We start from the raw sequence: 20889 nt of genomic DNA, 5'->3' as shown, positions 1-20889 counted from the left end.
CCTGCACCCACATGTAAGACCTGGATGAAATTCCTGGCTCCTGGCTTTGGTCTGGCCCAGCCCTGGCCGACCCGGCCATTTGAGGAGTGAACTAACAGACGGACAGTCTCTCTCTGCCTCTGCCTCTCCATAACTCTGTGTTTCAAATAAGTAAGTCTTCAAGAAAAAAATTAAAAAGAAAATAATACAGCAGAACAGTTGTACAGGGAATTGCCCAAAGCGGCCTCAAGTAAGGCACTCTGCAAAATGAGGTCCAGCTATAAACTCTGAGGACCACCCCAGATCCCAGATGGCTATCTAGAATGCCACACTAAAAGACTGGCATACAGCCTAGAGAAAATTAGAACTCAAAAGCAGCTACGCAAATGTGCAGAAAATGGCCTATTACACCAAAGTAACTAAAAACTATATTCAGCTAGCTATAACAATCTGACAATAAGTAACCATTGGTTTGAGCTCCCTGCTAACAGCCTGAGAAAAGCAGAAGATGGTCCAAGTGTTAGAGACCCTGCCATGCACATGGGCGATACAGATGAAGTTCCTGGCTTCTGCATTAGGCCTTGCCTCAGCCTTTGCGGCTTTATGGAGAATGAAACAGCAAATTAAAGCTTGCTTCCTGTATCTCTGTAACTGACTTTCAACACAAACAAATCTCACCAAAAAAAAAAAAAAAAAAAAAAAAAAAAAAAAAAAACACAGGCTAGAGATTACCAGAAAGTAGTGTTAGACAAAAGCTAACACATGATGGGGCTGCTATAGTGGCATAGCAGGTTAAAACTGCCACCTCTCGGCCGGCGCCGCGGCTCACTAGGCTAATCCTCCGCCTTGCGGCGCCGGCACACCGGGTTCTAGTCCCGGTCAGGGCGCCGGATTCTGTCCCGGTTGCCCCTCTTCCAGGCCAGCTCTCTGCTGTGGCCAAGGAGTGCAGTGGAGGATGGCCCAGGTGCTTGGGCCCTGCACCCCATGGGAGACCAGGAAAAGCACCTGGCTCCTGGCTCCTGGCTCCTGCCATTGGATCAGCGCGGTGTGCCGGCCAGCGCGCTGGCCGCGGTGGCCGCGGTGGCCATTGGAGGGTGAACCAATGGCAAAGGAAGACCTTTCTCTCTGTCTCTCTCTCTCACTGTCCACTCTGCCTGTCAAAAAAAAAAAAAACCTGCCACCTCTGATATCAGCACACCATATGGGCACTGGTGGATGTCCCAGCTGCTCCACTTCTGATCCAGCTGCCTGCTAATAGCCTGGAAAAAGCAGCAGAAGATGGCCCAAGTCCTTGAGCCCCTGCCACACAGGTGGGAAACCTGGATAAGACTCCTGGTTTCAGCCTGGCCCAGTCATGACCATTTCAGCCATTTGGGGACCAAACCAGCAGGTGAAAGATCTGTCTCTGCCTCTCTCTCTCTCTCAAATAAAATGAAAAATGAAACTACCCGCCGGCACTGCGGCTCACTAGGCTAATCCTCCGCCTTGCGGCGCCGGCACACTGGGTTCTAGTCCCGGTCGAGGGGCCGGATTCTGTCCCAGTTGCCCCTCTTCCAGGCCAGCTCTCTGCTATGGCCCGGGAGCGCAAGATGGCCCAAGTCCTTGGGCCATGCACCCGCATGGGAGACCAGGAGAAGCACCTGGCTCCTGGCTTCGGATCAGCGTGATGCGCCGGCCACAGCAGCCATTGGGGGGTGAACCAACGACAAGAAGACCTTTCTCTCTGTCTCCTCTCTCTCTTACTGTCCAATCTGCCTGTCCAAAAAAAAAACAAAAACAAAAACAAAAACAAAAACAAAAAAACAGAACTTTCATACGAGTATGCCAGTAATTACCAGGCACTATAAAAAATTTGTTTATTTATTTGAAAAGGAGAGTTGGCCAGTGCCATAGCTCACTAGGCCAATCCTCCGCCTTGCGGCACCGGCACACTGGGTTCTAGTCCCGGTCTGGGCACCGGATTCTGCCCGGTTGCCCCTCTTCCAGGCCAGCTCTCTGCTGTGGCCAGGGAGTGCAGTGGAGGATAGCCTAAAGTACTTGGGCCCTGCACCCGCATGGGAAACCGCGGCGGCCATTGGAGGGTGAACCAACAGCAAAGGAAGACCTTTCTCTCTCTCTCTCTCTCTCACTGTCCACTCTGCCTGTCAAAAAATTAAAAAAAAAAAAAAAGAAAAGAAAAAAGAAAGAAAAGGAGAGTTACAAAGAGAAGGGAGAGAGAGAGAATCTTCCATCCGCTGGTATACTTCCCAAATAGCTGCAAAGGCTGAGAGTGGGAGCTTCTTTCAGGTTTCTCATGTGGGTGGCAGGAGCCCAAGGACATAGGCCATCCTCAGCTGCTTTTCCAGGTGCCTTAGCAGGGAGCTGGATAGGAAGTAGAGCAGCATGCCGGCCGTAGCAGGCATTTCGGGGGTGAACCAACGGAAAGGAAGACCTTTCTCTCTGTCTTTCTCTCTCACTGTCCACTCTGTCAAAAAAAAAAAAAAAAAAAAAAACACAAAAAAAAACAAAACAACAACAAAAAAAAACGAAATGAGGAAGAGTGTTGGGCCATAATGAAGAAGCCAGAAAACCTTGGGAGCTCAAGCCAGGAATGCAATCTTAAGAATCTAGGAGTCAGGGGCCGGCGCTCTGGCACAGCGAGTTAAAGCCCTTGCCTGAAGCATCAGCATCCCATGTGGGCGCCAGTTTGAGACCCAGCTGCTTCACTTCCAATCCAGCTTCCCGCTATGGCCTGGGAAAGCAGGGGAGGATGGCTTTGGGCCCCTGTGTCCATGTGGGAGACCCAGAGGAAGCTCTTGTCTCCTGGTTTCAGATCGACACAGCTCCCCTCATTGCAACCAACTGGGGAGTAAACCATCGCATGGAGGCCCCCTCTCTCTTTCTGTGTAACTGACTTTCAAATAAATAAATAAATCTTAAAAAAAAAAGAAAAAAAAAAAAGAATGTAAGAGTCAGGGAGCCAGCTCTGTGGCACAGTGGGTAAGGTCACTGCCTGCAGTGCCAGCATCCCATATGGGTGCTAGTTTGAGTCCAAACAGCTCCTATTCCAATCTGGCTTTCTGCTATGGCCTGGGAAAGCAGTAGAGGATGGCCCAAGTCTTTGAGCCCGCCCGTGTGTGGGAGAACTGAGAAAGCTCCTGGCTCCTGGCTTCAGACTGACATTTGGGGAGTTAACCGGCAGATGGAAGACTTCTCTCTCTCTGCCTCTCAAACAAATAGATATTAAAAAAAAAAAAAAAAAACGTGAGAGTCAACTGAAGAACACAGACAAGGCACCAGCCTTGCGGCACAGAGGGCTGGCTGCCACTTGGGGAGCCTGTATCAGAGCAATGACTCTATTTCTAGCTACTCTCCTTCCAAGCCAGTTCCATGCTAACGCATCTGGGAAAGCAGAAGATGGCCCAAACATTTGGGCCCCTGCCACCCATGTCAGAGCTCAGGATGGAGTTCCTGATTCTTGCCTTCAGTCTGGACAATGTGGCCATTAGAGGAGTGAACCAGCAAATGGAAGATCTCTCTTTACATCTCTCTCCTGTCACTCAGCCTTGAAACACATAAATGAATCTTTAAAAAGGAAGGGAAGGAACAAACAAAGGAAGGAATGGATGGAGAAGGGAGAAAGGGAGGAAGAGAGTGTGTTTGAACAGGCAGGTGGACACAGACAAGGTTCAGAGGGGTATGTGAAGCATGAGCAAGTCAGTATGCAGACATCCACACAGGATGGGCAGTGTTCTATGCTCCATCAGTGTGTAAACGATCTGTGAATCACAGAAGATGGAGCAAAGTACAAACTACAGTTAGATATGTATACATGTACCTCAAAGGGGATGGTTTTGAGATAATCTGTGTAGAAGACTTAGAAAATTGCTTATTCTTGATTCTCCAACCCTATCTTTTACTTCCTTTTGGCTCCAGTTTTAATTTTAAAGAGATTTCACTGCACATACCCTTTTAAACCCCCTTTAAACCTTTTAGATAATATATTTCACTATACTGCCACTGGAGACATAAAGTGACTCCCATAATATGAAATCTAGGAAATATTTCAGTTTGAAACTCTGCTGGCTGGCGCCGCGGCTCACTAGGCTAATCCTCCGCCTAGCGGCGCCGGCACACCGGGTTCTAGTTCCGGTTGGGGCGCCGGATTCTGTCCCGGTTGCCCCTCTTCCAGGCCAGCTCTCTGCTGTGGCCAGGGAGTGCAGTGGAGGATGGCCCAGGTGCTTGGGCCCTGCACCCCATGGGAGACCAGGAAAAGCACCTGGCTCCTTGCGCTGGCCGTGGCAGCCATTGGAGGGTGAACCAATGGCAAAGGAAGACCTTTCTCTCCCTCTGTCTCTCACTGTCCACTCTGCCTGTCAAAAAAGAAAAAAAAGAAAAAAAGAAAAAGAAACTCTGATCTCTGAGCCCAGCTCAGGACCTGAAATACAAGTTGAATAAAATAAGCAGAGAAGAGTTCCAACTGCGAATCCAGAGATGACAGTAGGGTACAAACTATTATCTGAGAGTCCTCAGGAATGCTATGGATCTTATATAAAGAAATAACATCCTGGTGAGAGGTATGACACCACAGCTGGACACAGAATTGGGCAACAGAAAACTACCTCTGATAATAACAAAATCTTTATTAACCTACATCTATTCCATACCTACTCACATACAATCAGTTCTAACAGAGGACAGCATTGTACTACAGAAGGTTAGGCTCCCTGCTAATAATGTGTCTGGCAAAGCAGTGGAAGATGGCCCAAGTACATGATCCCTGCCAACCATGTGGAAGACCCAGATGGAGTTCTAGCCTCTTGGCTTCAGCCTGAACCAGCCAAGGCAGTCATTTGAGGGGTAAACCAACAGATCAAAGTTCTCTCTTCCTTTCTCTAACTCTGCCTTTCAAAAAAAAAAATATTTTTTTAAAAAAATTTTTTAAAGACTTAAACAGTTACAGAGAGAGAGGAGAGGCAGAGAGAGAGGTCTTCCATACACTGGTTCACTCCCCAATTGGCCACAACGGCCGGAGCTCCACCAATCCAAAACCAGGAGCCCCGAGTTTCTTCCAGGTCTCCCAAACAGGTGCAGGGGCACAAAGACTTGGGCCATCTTCAATTGCCTTCCCAGGCCACAGCAAAGAGCTGGATCGGAAATGGGCAGCTGAGACTCAAACTGGTGCCCATATGGGATACTGGCACTGCAGGCAGCGGATTTACCCGCTACGCCACAGTGCCAGCCTCCATCTAATTTATTTTTAAGCATTTCCTATTTCCTAATAAATGTTATAAAAGATATATATTTCCCTCTAAGGACTCCTTCAGGTGTGTTTCACTAGGATAGAAGACCCAGAGCTCAAGAATAAAAAGGAAGAAATAGTACCAGGAGATACAGGGCTAGAAAAGGGAAGAAGAGCAAAACAATAGAACAGCAGCAGAGATTCTCAACATTATCTCCACTGCAGACACAGTCAAACAGCCATATTTCCCTGAGCCAGACTCCTTTATGCTGCGTCCTGATAGCAAACCAGCTCTCTTCAAGGGCTAGTTCAACAGAACACTTAACACTATATTTATTGGCTTCGTATAAAATGTACATTGTAGGTTGACAGTACACATTACACTTTTCATGAATCTACCACCTAACTGCTAATATATACCTTATCCATTATCTGTATATAATCATAGCTAAGAAAAAAACTTACCCTATAAATTAAATCATTATTGGTATGCTTCTTGGATGAAGGAACAAAGTAAATTAGTATTCTTGGTAAAATACAATGTACTTTGCACTTAAACATAATGTGCTTCAGAATTTAACACCACACAAAGAAATGAGATTTAACACATCAAAATACAAATAAATGTAAAAACTTACCATCCCTGTTCATTTTTATACTTGTATGCAGCCCCAAGAATGTGACACAACGTGCCTCCTGCTTTGAAATCCATGAAACACTTCGCCTAAAAATGATACAGATTATACATAAGAAAAGTACAGGTTCTGACAAAATTATTCATGTCTGAATGCTAAGTGCTATAAACTCACAAATAAAAACCTATAATGCCGCCGCCATAGCTCAATAGGCTAATCCTCCACCTGCAGCGCCAGCACACCGGGTTCTAGTCCTGGTCGGGGCACCAGATTCTGTCCCGGTTGCTCCTCTTCCAGTCCAGCTCTCTGCTGTGGCCTGGGTGTGCAGTGGAGGATGGCCCAAGTCCTTGGGCCCTGCACCCGCATGGGAGACCAGGAGAAGCACCTGGCTCCTGGCTTCGGATCAGCGCGGTGCGCCAGCCGTAGGCCACTGGGGGGTGAACCAAAGGAAATAAAGGAAGACCTTTCTGTCTCTCTCTCTCACTGTCCATTCTGCCTGTCAAAAAAATAAATTAATTAATTAATTAAAAAAAAAAACCTACAATCAATAACCTTCTAAAATACTTTCTTCAACAAGTAAAAAGAAATTTTTTTAGGGGCCAGTGCTGTGGTGCAGTGGGTTAAAGCTCTGGCCTGAAGCACTGGCATCCCATATGGACGCCGGTTCTAGTCCCAGCTGCTCCACTTCTGATCCAGCTCTCTGCTATGGCCTGGGAAAGCAGTGGAGGACGGCCCAAGTCCTTGGGCCCCTGCACCCGCATGGGAGACCTGGAAGAAGCTCTTGGATCCTGGATTCAGATCGGCACAGCTCTGGCCGTTGCAGTCAACTGGGGTGTGAACCAGCAGATGGAAGACCTCTCTCTCTAACTCTGACTTTCAAATAAATAAATACATTTTATTTTAAAAAATAAAAAAAATTTTCAATGATTTATTTACTTGAAAGGCAGAGTTAAAGAGAACACTGCAGAGAGGCTGGCGCCGTGGCTCACTTGGTTCATCCTCTGCCTGTGGCGCGAGCATCCCATATGGGCACTGGGTTCTAGTCCTGGTTGCTTCTCTTCCAGTCCAGCTCTCTGCTGTGGCCCGGGAGGGCAGTGGAGGATGGCCCAGGTGTTTGGGCCCCTGTACCCACGTGGGAGACCAGGAGGAAGCACCTGGCTCCTGGCTTCAGATTGGCATAGCTCTGGCCATAGCGGCCATTTTGAGGGGTGAACCAATGGAAGGAAGATGTTTCTCTCTGTCTCTCTCTCTCTCTCACTGTCTAACTCTGCCAAATAAATTAAAAAAAAAAATTTTTTAAAGATTATTTATTAGAAAGTCAAGAGTTATACAGAGAGGAAAGGCAGAAAGAGAGAGAGAGAGAAGGGTCTTCCAAAAGCTGGTTCCCAGATGGCCACAATGGCTGGAGCTGCGTGGATCCAAAGCCAGGAGCCAGGAGTTCTTCCAGGTCTCCCACACGGTACAGGGGTCCAAGGATGTGGGCCATCTTCTACTGCTTTACAGGCCATAGCAGAGAGCTTGATCAGAAGAGAAGCAGCCAGGACTTGAACCAGCGCCCATATGCTATGCCAGTGCCACAGGCTGTGGCTTTATTCGGCTGCGTCACAGCGTCAGCCCCTGGCTCCTGGCTTAGATCAGCACAGCTCTAGCTGTTGCAGCCGTCTGAAGAGGGAATCAGCAGATGAAAGTCTTCTCTCTCTGTACCTCTCTAACTCTTTCAAATACATAAAATAAATCTTAAAAAAAAAAAAAAAAAAAAAAAAAACGCAAGACTAGGGGCCAACGCTGTGACACAGTAGGTGAAGCCACTACCTGTGGCACTGGCATCCCACATGAGCATTGGCTCAAGTCCTGGGTGCACGCTTCTGGTACAGGTCCCTGGAAAGCAGTGGAGGATGTAGTACTTGATCCCCTGCATGCACGTGGGAGACATGTAAGAACCTCCTGGCTGTGGATGGACCCAGCTCCAGCCATTGCAGCCTTTCACAGAGTGAACCAGCAGATGGAAGACCTCGTTTCTCTCTCTGCTTCTGCTTCTCTGTAACTCTGCCTTTCAAATAAATCTTTTTTTTTTTAAATTCTTAAAAAATACAAATATGGTAATCCCAGTCAGGGCATGGAAAGCTAGAAACAGGCAAGGGCCCCTTAACTTATTTCCCCGTTCAATCTCAATCCCATTCACTCCCCCATCACATCCACTCCTGACAGCAAAGAGCGGTTATTCTTTTTTTTTTTTTTTTTTGACAGGCAGAGTTATTTTTTTATTTATTTTTTTTTTTATTTTATTTTTTTTTTGACAGGCAGAGTGGACAGTGAGAGAGAGAGACAGAGAGAAAGGTCTTCCTTTTGCCGTTGGTTCACCCTCCAATGGCCGCCGCGGCCAGCGCGATGCGGCCGGCGCACCGCGCTGATCCGATGGCAGGAGCCAGGAGCCAGGTGCTTTTTCCTGGTCTCCCATGGGGTGCAGGGCCCAAGCACCTGGGCCATCCTCCACTGCACTCCCTGGCCACAGCAGAGGGCTGGCCTGGAAGAGGGGCAACCGGGACAGAATCCGGTGCCCCGACCGGGACTAGAACCCGGTGTGCCGGCGCCGCAAGGCGGAGGATTAGCCTAGTGAGCCGCGGCGCCGGCCCAGGCAGAGTTAAACAGTGAGAGAGAGACAGACAGAGAGAAAGGTCTTCCTTCCATTGGTTCATCCCCCAAATGGCTGCTACGGGCAGTGTGCTGAGCCAATCCAAAGCCAGGAGCCAGGTGCTTCCTCCTGGTCTCCCATGCAGGTGCAGGGCCCAAGTACTTGGGCCATCCTCCACTGCACTCCCAGGCCACAGCAGAGAGCTGGACTGGAAGAGAAGCAACCGGGACAGAATCTGGCGCCCCAACCAGAACAAGATCCCAGGGTTCCAGCGCTGCAGGTGGAGGATTAGCCTAGTGAGCCACGGCACCAGCCTAGAGCTCTTATTCTTAAAGGTTCCCCAAAAGAAAAGCAATGAGTACACTTTTCCTGACTAGTGTATGAAAATCTAAAGAACAGAAAGTCAATGGCGGGGGGAGGGGGGGAGCATAGTGAGTAAAGCTGCCACCTGCAGTGCCAGCACCCCATATAGGTGCCAGTTCCGAGTCCTGGCTGCTCTACTTCTGATCCAGCTCTCTGCTATGACCTGGGAAAGCAGTGGAAGACAACCCAAGTGCTTGGGCCCCTGCACCCGTGTGGGAGACCTGGAGCAACCTTCTGGCTCCGGCTTCAGATCGGCCCAGCTCAGCAGTTGCGGCCAATTGGCGAGTGAACCACTGGATGGAAGACCTCTCTCTCTGCCTCTCCTTCTGTGTGTAACTCTTTCAAATAAACAAATAAACTTTAAAAAAAAAAAAAAAAGCCAACAGAGTAGCAAAAGGTGAGTCTTCCAGAGCCAATGAGATGCTGCCTTATTATGTATCTCAGCAGCTGCACCCTTCAATTAAAGACTCTTGAGACAGTTTTAAGAGGCTGCCAGCTGTGTTATCCTTGGCTAACAAAATTCAAAATTTGGGGCCGACACAGTGGCACAAAAGGTTAAAGCCCTGGCCTGAGGCGCCGGCATCCCATATTGGTGCTGGTTCTAGTCCCAGCAGCTCCACTTCCGATCCAGCTCTCTGCTATGACCTGGGATAGCAGTAGAAGATGGCCCAATTCCTTGGGCCCCTGCACCCGCGTGGAAACCTGGAAGAAGCTCCTGGCTTTGGATTTGCACAGGTCCGGACCTTGCAGCCATCTGGGAGTGAACCAGCAGATGGAAGACCTATCTCTCTCTCTGTAACTCTTTCAAATAAAAATAAAATAAAATAATTTAAAATTTAAACTAATCTTATCCTGGATGTGTCTAAGGATATTTATAGTCCACATAAAATTCTGCAGAGCTCAATGGAAACTGGAAAAGAAAAACCTTCTACCATACTGCACAGTGTTCTCCACCTGTGCCATGGTATCCTTGTCTTTATCTCTGACTTAATCATCAGAGAAAACGTAGCACTAGCAATTGGTAATGAAGACAGTGTGTGTTTTGATGAGGAGTATATACACTTTCTTTTAAAAAGATTTATTTATTTATTTGAAAGAATCACAGAGTCGGGGGACGGGGGAGAGGGAGAGAGGGAAAGAGGGGGAGAAAGGGGGAGAGAGAGGGAGAGAGAGGGAGAGGGAGGGAGAGGGAGGGAGAGGGAGGGAGAGGGAGGGAGAGGGAGGGAGGGAGAGGGAGGGAGAGGGAGGGAGAGGGAGGGAGAGGGAGGGCAAGATAGCGAGAAAGAGGTCTTTCATTACTGGTTTACACCCCAGATGACTGCCAATGGCCAGAGCTGAGCCAATCTGAAGCCAGGAGCTTCTTACGGGTCTCCGACGCAGGAAGAAGCCCAAGGATTTGGGCCATCTTCTGCTGCTTTCCCAGGCCATAGCAGAGAGCAAGATGGAAGTGGAGAAGCCAGGACTTGGATTGGTGCCCATATGGCTTGCCTGCACTGCAGGCGGTGACTTTACCTACTACACCACAGCACTGCCCCCCAGGAGTATATACTTAAAATGCCAAGCTTACGCCTATCAAACAGTAAACCACGGTATCTGAAAATGGACTTGAAGAAGTAAATGAAGAAAACAGCATGGTGGCTGAAGCCAGAAGCTTCATTTGGGTCTTCCACAGAGGTGTCAGGGGCCCAAACACTTGCGCCATCTTGCACTGTTTTCCCCAGGCACATCAGTAGGGAACTGGACTGGAAATAGAGCTCCCAGGACACAACCTGGCATACCTATTGGATGCCTATGTGGCAGGTAGTGTTTAATTCACCATGCCACAATGCCAGCCCTAATTTTTATTTATTTATTTGAAAAGCAATGACAGACAGAGATATCCACTGGTTCACTTTCAAAATGTCCACACAATCAGTTCTGGGCCAGGCCAAAGCAAGGAGTCCCAAACTCAATCCAGGTCTCCCACTGGAGTGGCAGGGACCCAAGTACTTGAGTCATCATTTGCTGACTTCCAGGATGTGCATTAGCAGAAGCTGATTCTGGAAATGGAGACAGGACTTAAACTCAAGAAGTAACATATGGAATGCAGACATCCTAAGCAAGATTTTAACTGATGTATCAAATGCCACCCCCAACAACTTAATTATTTTAATTGCTACAGGAGACATACTGGTCTTTTATTATTTATTTGTTTGAAAGGCAGAGACACAGAGGTGTATCATTTCTGGTTCATTTTCCAAATGATCACAGAGCCAGGACTCAAAGTTTCCCACATGGATGGCAGCCATACAACAACTTGAGCTATGATCTGCTGCCTCCTAGGGTGCACATTAGCAGGAAGCTGGAATCATAACAAAGCTGTGCTGGTGAAGACGGCATTGTGCCACAGCAGCTTAAGCTTGAATGTAGGTTCAAGTCCTGGCTGCTCTACTTACCAGCTCCCTGCTTATGCCCCTGGAAAAGCAGTGAAAGATGGCTCAAGTGCTTGGGCCTGTGTCGTTCACATGGGAAACCCAGAAGTTGTTTCTGGCTCCTGGCATGAGCCCAGGCCATCCTGGACTGTTGCACACATCTGGCGAGTGAACCAGCAGATGGAAGATATGTGTATGTGTCTCCTGTTTTAACTCTGTCTTTAAAATAAATAAACAGGAGCCAGCGTTGTGGCATAGTGAGTAAAGCCACTGCCTGCAACGCCACCATTCCATATGGGAGCCAGTTAGAGACCAGCTGCTTCAATTTTGATCCAGCTCCCTGCTAATAGCCTGGGAAAGCAGGGGAAGATGGCCCAAGTGCTTGGGCCCTTGCACTCACATGGGACACCTGAAGAAGCTCCTGGCTTCAGACAGGTCTATCTCCAGTTGTGGTGGCCATTTGTGTGTGAACCAGTGGCCTGAAGATTTCTCTCTCTCTCCTCTCTCTGTAACTCTGACTTTCAAATAAGTAAATAAATCTATCTTAAAAAAAAAAAAAAAAAAAAAACAGCAGAGCTGGGACTTGAACCCAGGTACTCCAATATGAGTTACAGGGCCTCCTAAATGGCTCCTTAACTGCTACACTAAACATATACCAATAAAGTTACAAAATCTTAAAATTAACACTTTAATCAGAGGTGATCACTGCTATAATAGTCTCATTCTTGGCTAGGATAAAATGTATTATCGCAGATACCAAGTTTCAGAACTTATCAGAAGGCACTTTTCATGTACTACTTCATTTATTCCTAACAATCCTATAAAGCTGATTCTTTTCACCCCATTTTACAAATGAGAAAAATTATTCCTGACTCCAGCACTGTGACAACTAAACAACCAAAAAATCCTACTGCAAACACCTCAAAATATCAGGTAAGTCTAACATTATTTTAAATGAGGTTGAATTCCTAGAAAGCAAATTAATCCTCAAGTACAAAAAATCAAATGAGGAAAAAAATGTCCTAAGTGATAATCTCTGAGGTCAACACTGCAACACTCAGGTGACACGTGTGATGGAAATAATGAGACTAGAGGTCGGTGCCGCGGCTCACTAGGCTAATCCTCCGCCTTGCGGCGCCGGCACACCAGGTTCTAGTCCCGGTCGGGGCACCGGATTCTGTCCCGGTTGTCCCTCTTCCAGGCCAGCTCTCTGCTGTGGCCAGGGAGTGCAGTGGAGGATGGCCCAAGCACTTGGGCCCTGCACCCCATGGGAGACCAGGATAAGTACCTGGCTCCTGCCATCGATCAGTGCGGTGCACCGGCTGCAGCGCGCCAGCCGCGGCGGCCATTGGAGGGTGAACCAACGGCAAAGGAAGACCTTTCTCTCTGTCTCTCACTGTCCACTCTGCCTGTCAAAAATTAAAAAAAAAAAAAAAAAAAAAAAAGGAAATAATGAGACTAATCAAACAAGAAATGCTAGCATAGATAACCTACAGGTGAGAATTGTGCTGTATAAGGACAAGAAATCAAACTTGAACCAAAGCAAAAGAGAGCGTTTAATTACCCACCACACATCCATAAAGCCAAGGGTCTCATAGGAGGCACAATTAGGGAGAAAATGGGCTATAAAAAAATATCTACCTACCAATAGCTAAGCAGGAAAAACGGCTCCCACCCCAAGATAATCTGCATTTGGAACATAATCCTAACCATTTAGTCTAAGAAACCCATGACAATTTAACAAAAAATGAGTGAGCTGAGAGCCAGCATTCAGCCTAAAGGTCAAGATGCTCCTCTCCTATATTGGAACACCTAGGTTTGCTTCTCAGCTCAGGATCCTGACTCCAGTTTCCTGCTAAAGCAGATCCTGGGAGGCAATGACAATGGATTTGTTACCCTTACAGAAAACCTGGATTGAGTTCCCAGCTCCTGGGTTGGGCCTCAGCTCAGCCTCTGGCTACTGGGGGCATTTGAGAATAGACCAGTAGATGGGAGCAAACCTAAAGACATGTCTGAGCTCTCTCTCTCCTTGTCTCTCAAATGAATAAAATAAAAAACTGTTCCTAGATTTGGCAGGTCCTCTGAAGTACCCTGAATATCTAACTGGTCCAGCATTGTGGCATAGTAGATAAGGCTGTTGCCTGCAATGCCAACATCCTATATGGGCTCAGGTTTGTGTTGTGGCTGCTCCACTTCCGATCTGCTCCCTGCTAACGGTCTTAAAGAGCAGAAGATGGCCCAAACACCTGGGCCCCTGCACCCATGTGGGAGATGGGATTGAATTTCAGGGTCCTGGCTTTTGCCTGGCCCAGCTCCAGAGATCTGAAAAAAAAAAAAAAAAAAAAAAAAAAAAAAAAAAACGAAGATCACAGAAGACCTGAACTGAATTCCCAGTTCTGAGTTTCAGCAGATGGGAGTCACATGTGTCTGTTTCTGTCTCTCAAATTTTTTAAAAAATATATTTTTTTAAACAGCAAAAAAGCCTCAGCTAAAATTCTGTTGAGGTTCCCTTTTTTAAAATTTATACACTAGTCATAGCAAAGGAAAATAGCAATAGGCTGGCACACAGAAACTGAAAATGCCCCAGTACTATTATAAATTGATGTACTTACAGGAAGTTTGGTGAAGGCCGGGTTGGTGACATGCTTCCCAAAGGCATCTTCCTGGAACTGGAGAAGCTGTACCACCAGCCCAGCCAGTGTTTTATTGGTAGGAGCATCCGCATGAACATACTGCAAAATAAAGAGACAGACTTAAAAAGTGGTACAACTGTTGCAGGAGAGACTGCTGGCTTACTTCCTAGTATCTACTAAGCACTGCCATTCTAGTAGAATGGCATCTAGTACCTCTGCCTTTCAGATAAATAAATTTTTATTTAAAAAAATACCACACAGGCTCGCTCGGTTAATCCTCCGCCTGTGGCACCAGCATCCCATAAAGGCACCGGGTTCTAGTGCCGGCTGATACTCTTCTAGTCCAGCTCTCTGCTGTGGCCCGGGAGGGCAGTGCAGGATGGCCCAAGTGCTTGGGCCCCTGCCCCTCATGGGAGACCAAGAAGAAGCACCTGGCTCCTGGCTTCGGATCAGTGTAGCTCCGGCTGTAGCGCCCATTTGGGGGTTGAACCAACAGAAGGAAGACCTTTCTCTCTGCCTCTCTCTCTCTCTCACTGTCTATAACTCTACCTGTCAAATAAAAAAAATAAAAAAACACCCACACACCCACACATGTGACACATAGCAGTATATGCCAGACATGAATCAAACACTGAAGACAAATTTTATACAACAGAGCATATAAGATGTCAACTGTCAGTCTAAAGCCATTGTTCTCAAATTTTAGTAGACAGAGAAGGGCACTGTGCCTTGGGATACCCACATCTGACATCAGAGTGCCTGGAGTCAAGTCTCAACTGGGCCTCTGATCCGGCTTCCTGCTAACGCACATCTTAGGGGGCAGAAGATGATAGCTCAAGTACTTGGGTACCTGCTACCCATGTGGCTTACTTGAAATCAATTCCTGGCTTGTCAGCATTTAGGGAGTGAACAAGCAAATGGGAGAGCTCTCTCTGCCTTTCAAATAAAAAATGAAAATAAAAATTTGAAATAACATGTATCTTTGTGTATATTCTAAGGTCCTTTATAACATACATGTTTCATTCCCAATATTGTCATTCAGAATGAAAAAAAGCTATACTTAAGTGCATCTCATGGTATATATACTATATTTCAATAAAACATTAAAAAAAAAAAAAAAAACGGGAAAAAAATGTTCATGTGGGGGCCAGTATGGTGGCTTAGCAGGTTAGGCCCCGGAATCCCAAATGGGCGTTGAGTCCCAGCTGCTGCTCCACTTCCTATCCAGCTCCCCACTAATGCGGCTGGGAACACGGCAGAAGATGGCCCAAGAGCTTGGGACCCTGCGCCCATGTGGGAAAACCGGATGAAACTCCAGCTCCACCCAATGGGGCCATTTGGTGAGTGAACTAGCAGATGGAAGACCTCTCTTTCTATAACTGTCTTTCAAATAAATAACGATCTAAAAAAAAGGGGGGGGGGCAAAGAAAAATAAAGACATAGTGACAGAAAGAAAGATAGGGAGAGATCTCCCACCTGCTGGCTCACTCCTCAAAAGCCTGCAATAGCCTGGACTGGGCTGACGCTGGGAGCCAAGAACTAATCTAGGTATCCTATGCAGGTGGTAGGGACCTAGGTACTTGAGCCATAAACTATGGCCTCCCAGGTGCATTAACAGGATGCTAAAATGGAAGCAAAGGCAAGACTGGATCCCAGGCATGAATATATGAATGGGACACTGGCATCCCAAGCCACAGCTTAACTCGCTGCACCACAATGCACATTCTACCACAAGGCTCAAGTGTTTGAGTCTGTTACCCATAAGGGAGACTCAAAATTGAGTTCCCAGCTCTTGGCTTCCATCAGCCTTGGTCCAGTCCCAAATGTTGCAGTCATCTGGGGAGTAAACCAGCAGATGGACAACCTGTGTCTGTCTGTCTCTTCCTGTCTCCCTGCTGTACAAAATAATAAAATTAAGAAAAAAAAAGATTGTAGGAAATGGAAAGAAAAGATATGATTTATGAAAATAACTAGGATTGGTGTTGTGGCTCAGCAGGTCAAGCCGCTACCTACAATTCTGACACCCTATAAGAGAGCAAAGGATTTCATTCCATCTGCCCCACTTCCGATCCAGCTCCCTGCCAGTGTGCCTGGGAAAGCAGTAAAAGATGGCCCCGGTAATTGGAAGATTCAGATGGAGCTCCAGGCTCCAGGCTTCGGCTTGGCCCAATCTGGCTGTTGCAGCCATATGAGGAGCTAACTAGTGGATGCAAGACATCTATCACTCCCTGTCACTCTGCCTTTCAAATAAATAAATCTTGGCCGGCGCCGCGGCTCACTAGGCTAATCCTCTGCCTTGCGGCGCCGGCACACCGGGTTCTAGTCCCGGTCTGGGAGCCGGATTCTGTCCCGGTTGCCCCTCTTCCAGGCCAGCTCTCTGCTGTGGCCAGGGAGTGCAGTGGAGGATGGCCCAGGTGCTTGGGCCCTGTACCCCATGGGAGACCAGGATAAGCACCTGGCTCCTGGCTTTGGATCAGCGCGGCCATTGGAAGGTGAACCAACGGCTAAAGGAAGACCTTTCTCTCTCTCTCTCTCACTGTTCACTCTGCCTGTCAAAAAAATAAAAATAAATAAATAAAAAATAAATCTTAAAAATATTTACAGAGTTGGTGCTATGCACAGAGGGTTAAGCCACCATCTGCGGCACCAGCATCCCATATGGATGCCAGTTCAAGTCCCAGCTGCTGCACTCTGATCCAGCTCATTGCTAATAGCCTAGGAAAATCAGCAGAGGACGGCCCAAGCCCTTGGGCCCCTGCCACCCACATCGGAGACCCAGATGAAGCTACTGGCTTGGGCCTGGCCATTTGGGGAGAGAACCAGTGGACAGATCTCCCACTGTCTCTCCCTCTCTCTGTAATTCTGACTTTCAAATAAATAAATAAATCTTTTTAAAAAAATAACCATTTAACTATCTTTAACTGTCAAATAATTTGTGTAAAAGGTATTAAAACATCTTCCTTAGGTGACCTAACTTTAGTGATCATCCTGAAACCTCAAATCTTATTTCAACAATAAGTCAAACTTTGGGAAGAAACTTATCTGGGAGCTTAGATATCCTTCAGGCGGTGAACAAATCAGTCTGAAGTCAGTACTGTTAGGGTTTTATCAACTGAAAACTATTCAGGAGCTATGCGCAGAGGTAAGGCGCTCATCTTTATCAAACATGAGGTGAATGAAGTGTACTCAGTAATACAAAGGCAGCAGCTTAGGTGGAAAATGAACCCGGATTTTGTAATGCTGAAAGACCCAAATGTAATGTCAGCAAACAGTCTCCCATGCTTCAGTTTTCTCACCTAAGTGGTCACCTACTTTGGGACTCTGTTTGTCCAAAGATCATCCCAGTCAAAAAGTCAAAAACCCTACTCCGTGTTGCTAAGCCAAACTTGCCAACAAAGCCTAAAGTAGTGGGAAATCTTTTTCTTCCAAGGGCCATCTGGCTATTTATAACATCATTTGCAGACCATACAAAATCATCGGCTTAAAAATTAGCCCGGGGGGGCGGGGCCAGCACTGAGTCTTTGCCTGTGGCGCAGGCTTCCCATATAGGCACCAGTTTGTGTCCCAGCTGCTCTTCTCCTGATCCAGCTCTCTGCTTGTGGCCTGTGAAAGCAGAAGATAACTCAAGTGTTTGGGCCCCCTGTGCCCACGTCAGGGACCCAGAGGAAGCTCCTGGCCCCTGGATCGGCTCAGCTCCAACTGTTGCAGCCATTTGGGGAGCAAAACAGCAGATGGAAAGCCTTTCTGTCTCTCCCTCTTTCAGTCTGTAACTCTACCTCTAAATAAATAAATAAAATCTTAAAAAAAAAAAAAAAAAAAAACACACACCACAAACCTTAGCCTTGGAGCAGTGCTGTGGCAAAGCAGGCAAAGCCGCCACCTGAAGTGCTCGCAGCCCTTATGTGATGCTCCTGGCTTCAGCTCAGCCCAGCTCCAGCCATTTCGGCCATTTGGGTAGTGAATCAACAGATGAAGACCTCTCTCTCTACCTCCCTCTTTAACGCTTTCAAATAAGTACTAAAAAAAAAATTTTTTTTAACTGCTCTGAAAATGCATTACTAAATGCAAAACAAATGTTTAGTTCAAACCCACCAAAACACAAACCAAGCAGAAATACAGTATGCAAAAAAGAATCAAAGAGCCTTCTGACTAGGATTTTTACCACTTCAACATGACTCCCGGAAGCTGAAAGAATTCTGGCTGTCAGGCATAAGAGATATATACAATTCTGAACCTGGATAGGCCCAAGAAATACATTCTGATTCTACAAAGCCCTGAGACATCAAACTTAACTTTGACTTTGTCTTTAAAGCCTCAGGAACAGTGTGTCAACACTGGCCTAGTGGCCTCAACGCTGTGGGTCAAATCCTTCAGTCTGCCTCTTAGCTACTTTCCCAGTCACTCAAACTTCTGAGGTATTACCCAGGCATAAAGCAGCCCTCTTTAAAATGGACCAAAATTAATACACTGATTATTTGGAGAAGTCAAAATAACTATCATTGACTTTTTTTCCACTCTTTTCCTTGATTTTCAAAGGAATATGACTCCTGATAATCTTTTCTTGTTAAATCTTCTTTGACCTTAAGACCCAAAGCACTGGATGAGAAAATTACCAACTTTAAAAAAAATTTAACATTTTTGGAACATATTCAACTCCGTGAGCCACTTCCAGAAGCTATATTCCATATACAAAGTGACCAATTTGTCACTACAACAGAAAGCAATACTGTAGAGAAAAATCTACAGTCCCATATGTAACTTCAAAGGGGGTAAAAAATCAATGCATCCAAAAATGTGACTACTGTCTCTCACTTCCTCAAACTTCAGAGCAGGAACGGTGGTTTCTGAAGAAAGCATCAGTGTGAGCGACCTCAAAGGAACCCAAGATCCCTGCCCTCACCTAACGACTGCTGAAACAGACAGACTCACTGAGCTGCAGACCCCTAACAGATTCCTAGACACCTCGATCTTTTCATTCGTTCAGCAAGTATTTACTGAGTAACTGCTCAGGGGAGGCACCGAGCACCGACCGTGTTCCAGAGCAGGTACAGGCCTGACAGTGCCCTTGCTCCCTGGGGGAGAGCACAAGTCAAAGAGGGTGCTTGGGAAGTTCGAGGCAGAGAGTGGCTGTCTGCTTCATCCACCTTACAAGGCAATCATTCTGGGAATATTTACATGAAGCATAAACTTAAAGGGTTTTCAAAATTCTGAACAAAGGGTTAAGTCACAACTTTGAAAACCTATGATTCAGCAGAATTTAATCCCAAAGGTAGGAGAAACAAGCAAGCACAAATTTCAGGCAGCGGCCAGCACTAGGAATTAAATAAAGGTGACACGAAGTAGGGTGCGCTTGTACATTGCGGGTCCTCAGGGAAGGCCTGGCTGAAGGGCACAGGTGAACACAGCCTCGAACTCGCAGCATGCAGACGGGCACAACCAAAACCCGTCGTTTCTTCACCGGACACGAGTTCTCCTCGGTGCCACTGGTCGTGACGTGAAGCCCGGGACAAGCGTCCACAGGCCTGCGGCAAACCAGCCGCGGGCAGCGAAACCCGGGTCCTCCTCCACTCGGAGGCCACTCTCGGGACGAACCCCGAGGCTGCGCGCCCACGCCGGCTGGGTACTGGGGGGGGGGGGGTCATTGTTCCCACACCTGAGGCGGCCAACAAAAGACACACGCGCCGCCCGGCTGTCGCGCACCGAGGCCCGCAGGAGCTTCCGCCCCGAGCGCTCGGGCTCCCAGGGCCGAGGCCCGGGACCCCCGGCAGCCAAGCGGGAGCCGGAGGGGCGCCCAGGGCGGCCGGCGGGGGCGTGGCAGCCCCGGCGCCGGCCTTTGTTGTCCCTCGTGGCGCGCGGGGGGAGGGGCGGCCCCGGGGCCCGCCAAGCCCGGGACCGCCGCCGGCCCCCGCCGCGCGACCTCCCGGTCCCCAAGGGCGCGCGGACCCACCTTCTTGTAGTGCTTGCCCAGCCAGACGCGCACCGAATCCAGCTGGGACACTGTCTCCGGGCTCTCCCAAAACTTGCTGGCCGGACCGCCGTCCTTCCGTCGATAAACCGCCAGACCCGCGGCCGCCGCCGCACCCCCCGCGCCCGCGGCGCCTGCCGCTGCCCCAGGCCCGCCGCCGCCGCCGCCTGCTGCCGCGGCCATCGTCGCCGTCAGTCGTCCCCACCGCCCGGCACGGCCCGGCCCTCGCAGCGTTCCCCGTTCGCACCCGCGCGCGCGCGCAGCCGCTGCTGCTGCCGCCGCCGCCACCACCACCACCGCCGTCCCTCAGCCCCGCCCAGCCAACCCCTTTCCGGCGCGGAAGCCCGACCCCGCCCCGAGTTGGCCCCGGCGCCGTAACCGTCGCGAGCACGCGCGCGCGCCTGCGCAGTGCCCTGCCGGCGGGCCAGCGCCTCCGCCCGCCTCTTCCGCCGCGCCACGGGGGCTGCCTCTCTACTTCCTGTGGTTCTTGTGTGCGCGCCTCACGCGGTGGACAGCCGCCAGGAGGGTCTGTGCTGGCCGACGGAAGGCGTGGGCTGATAAGTGCCCGGGAGAAGCCCTTGCGGATTGCGGGCCTTGGCGCTTGGGCGCGGTGCGGCTGCGCGCCCGCCCTGCTCGCCCGGACCCTGTACGGCGCGGGGCGGCCTCCGCGCCCCTCGTGGCCCCGGCCACGCGCGCCCCTTCCTGCCTATGGCCTTTGCGCGCTGGGTTGTTCGGCGACCTCCTGGGTCTTGCTTTGTGGTTTCACCCATGAGCCTCGGCCGCTTTCACAGCCTGGAAGTACTTCCGAAGGCCGGCCCCTGAGCCGTGGCTCACACGTTCTGCGAAGCCCTGAACGTGACCCGATGTTTTTATTATTTGTGTGTGTGCGCAGATAGACTGCATGAGAACCTAATCTTGTTCACAGGTGTACCCTTCGCGCTGCGGAAACAGCCTGTTCTTGTTTTGTTTTTAAAATATTTGTAAGGCGGAGTTGAGAGACATTTTCCATCCCCAAATGGCTGCACCGGCCAGGGCTGGGCCAGGAGCCTG

The 20889-nt window shown here is 48.7% G+C and overlaps 1 protein-coding gene across 1 annotated transcript in view; it reads right to left on the bottom strand.

The window, feature by feature from the left end:
• Positions 1 to 20140, bottom strand: part of SMARCC1 (SWI/SNF related BAF chromatin remodeling complex subunit C1) — a 166420-nt gene extending 146280 nt beyond the window's left edge. Inside the window, exons 1-3 of the mRNA XM_051852494.2 lie at positions 19822 to 20140; positions 13854 to 13973; positions 5839 to 5924 (exon numbers count right to left, since the gene is read on the bottom strand). Of these exons, the coding sequence (XP_051708454.1) occupies positions 5839 to 5924; positions 13854 to 13973; positions 19822 to 20022 (407 nt within the window). The 5' untranslated portion in view covers positions 20023 to 20140. The remainder of the gene's footprint in view (positions 1 to 5838; positions 5925 to 13853; positions 13974 to 19821) is intronic.
• Positions 20141 to 20889: the final 749 nt, after the last annotated feature.

The sequence above is a fragment of the Oryctolagus cuniculus genome, chromosome 10 (assembly GCF_964237555.1).
Source record: "Oryctolagus cuniculus chromosome 10, mOryCun1.1, whole genome shotgun sequence".
Lineage (NCBI taxonomy): Eukaryota > Metazoa > Chordata > Mammalia > Lagomorpha > Leporidae > Oryctolagus > Oryctolagus cuniculus.
Note: the sequence above shows the minus strand (reverse complement) of the source record. Positions and strands in the feature narration are given on the sequence as shown.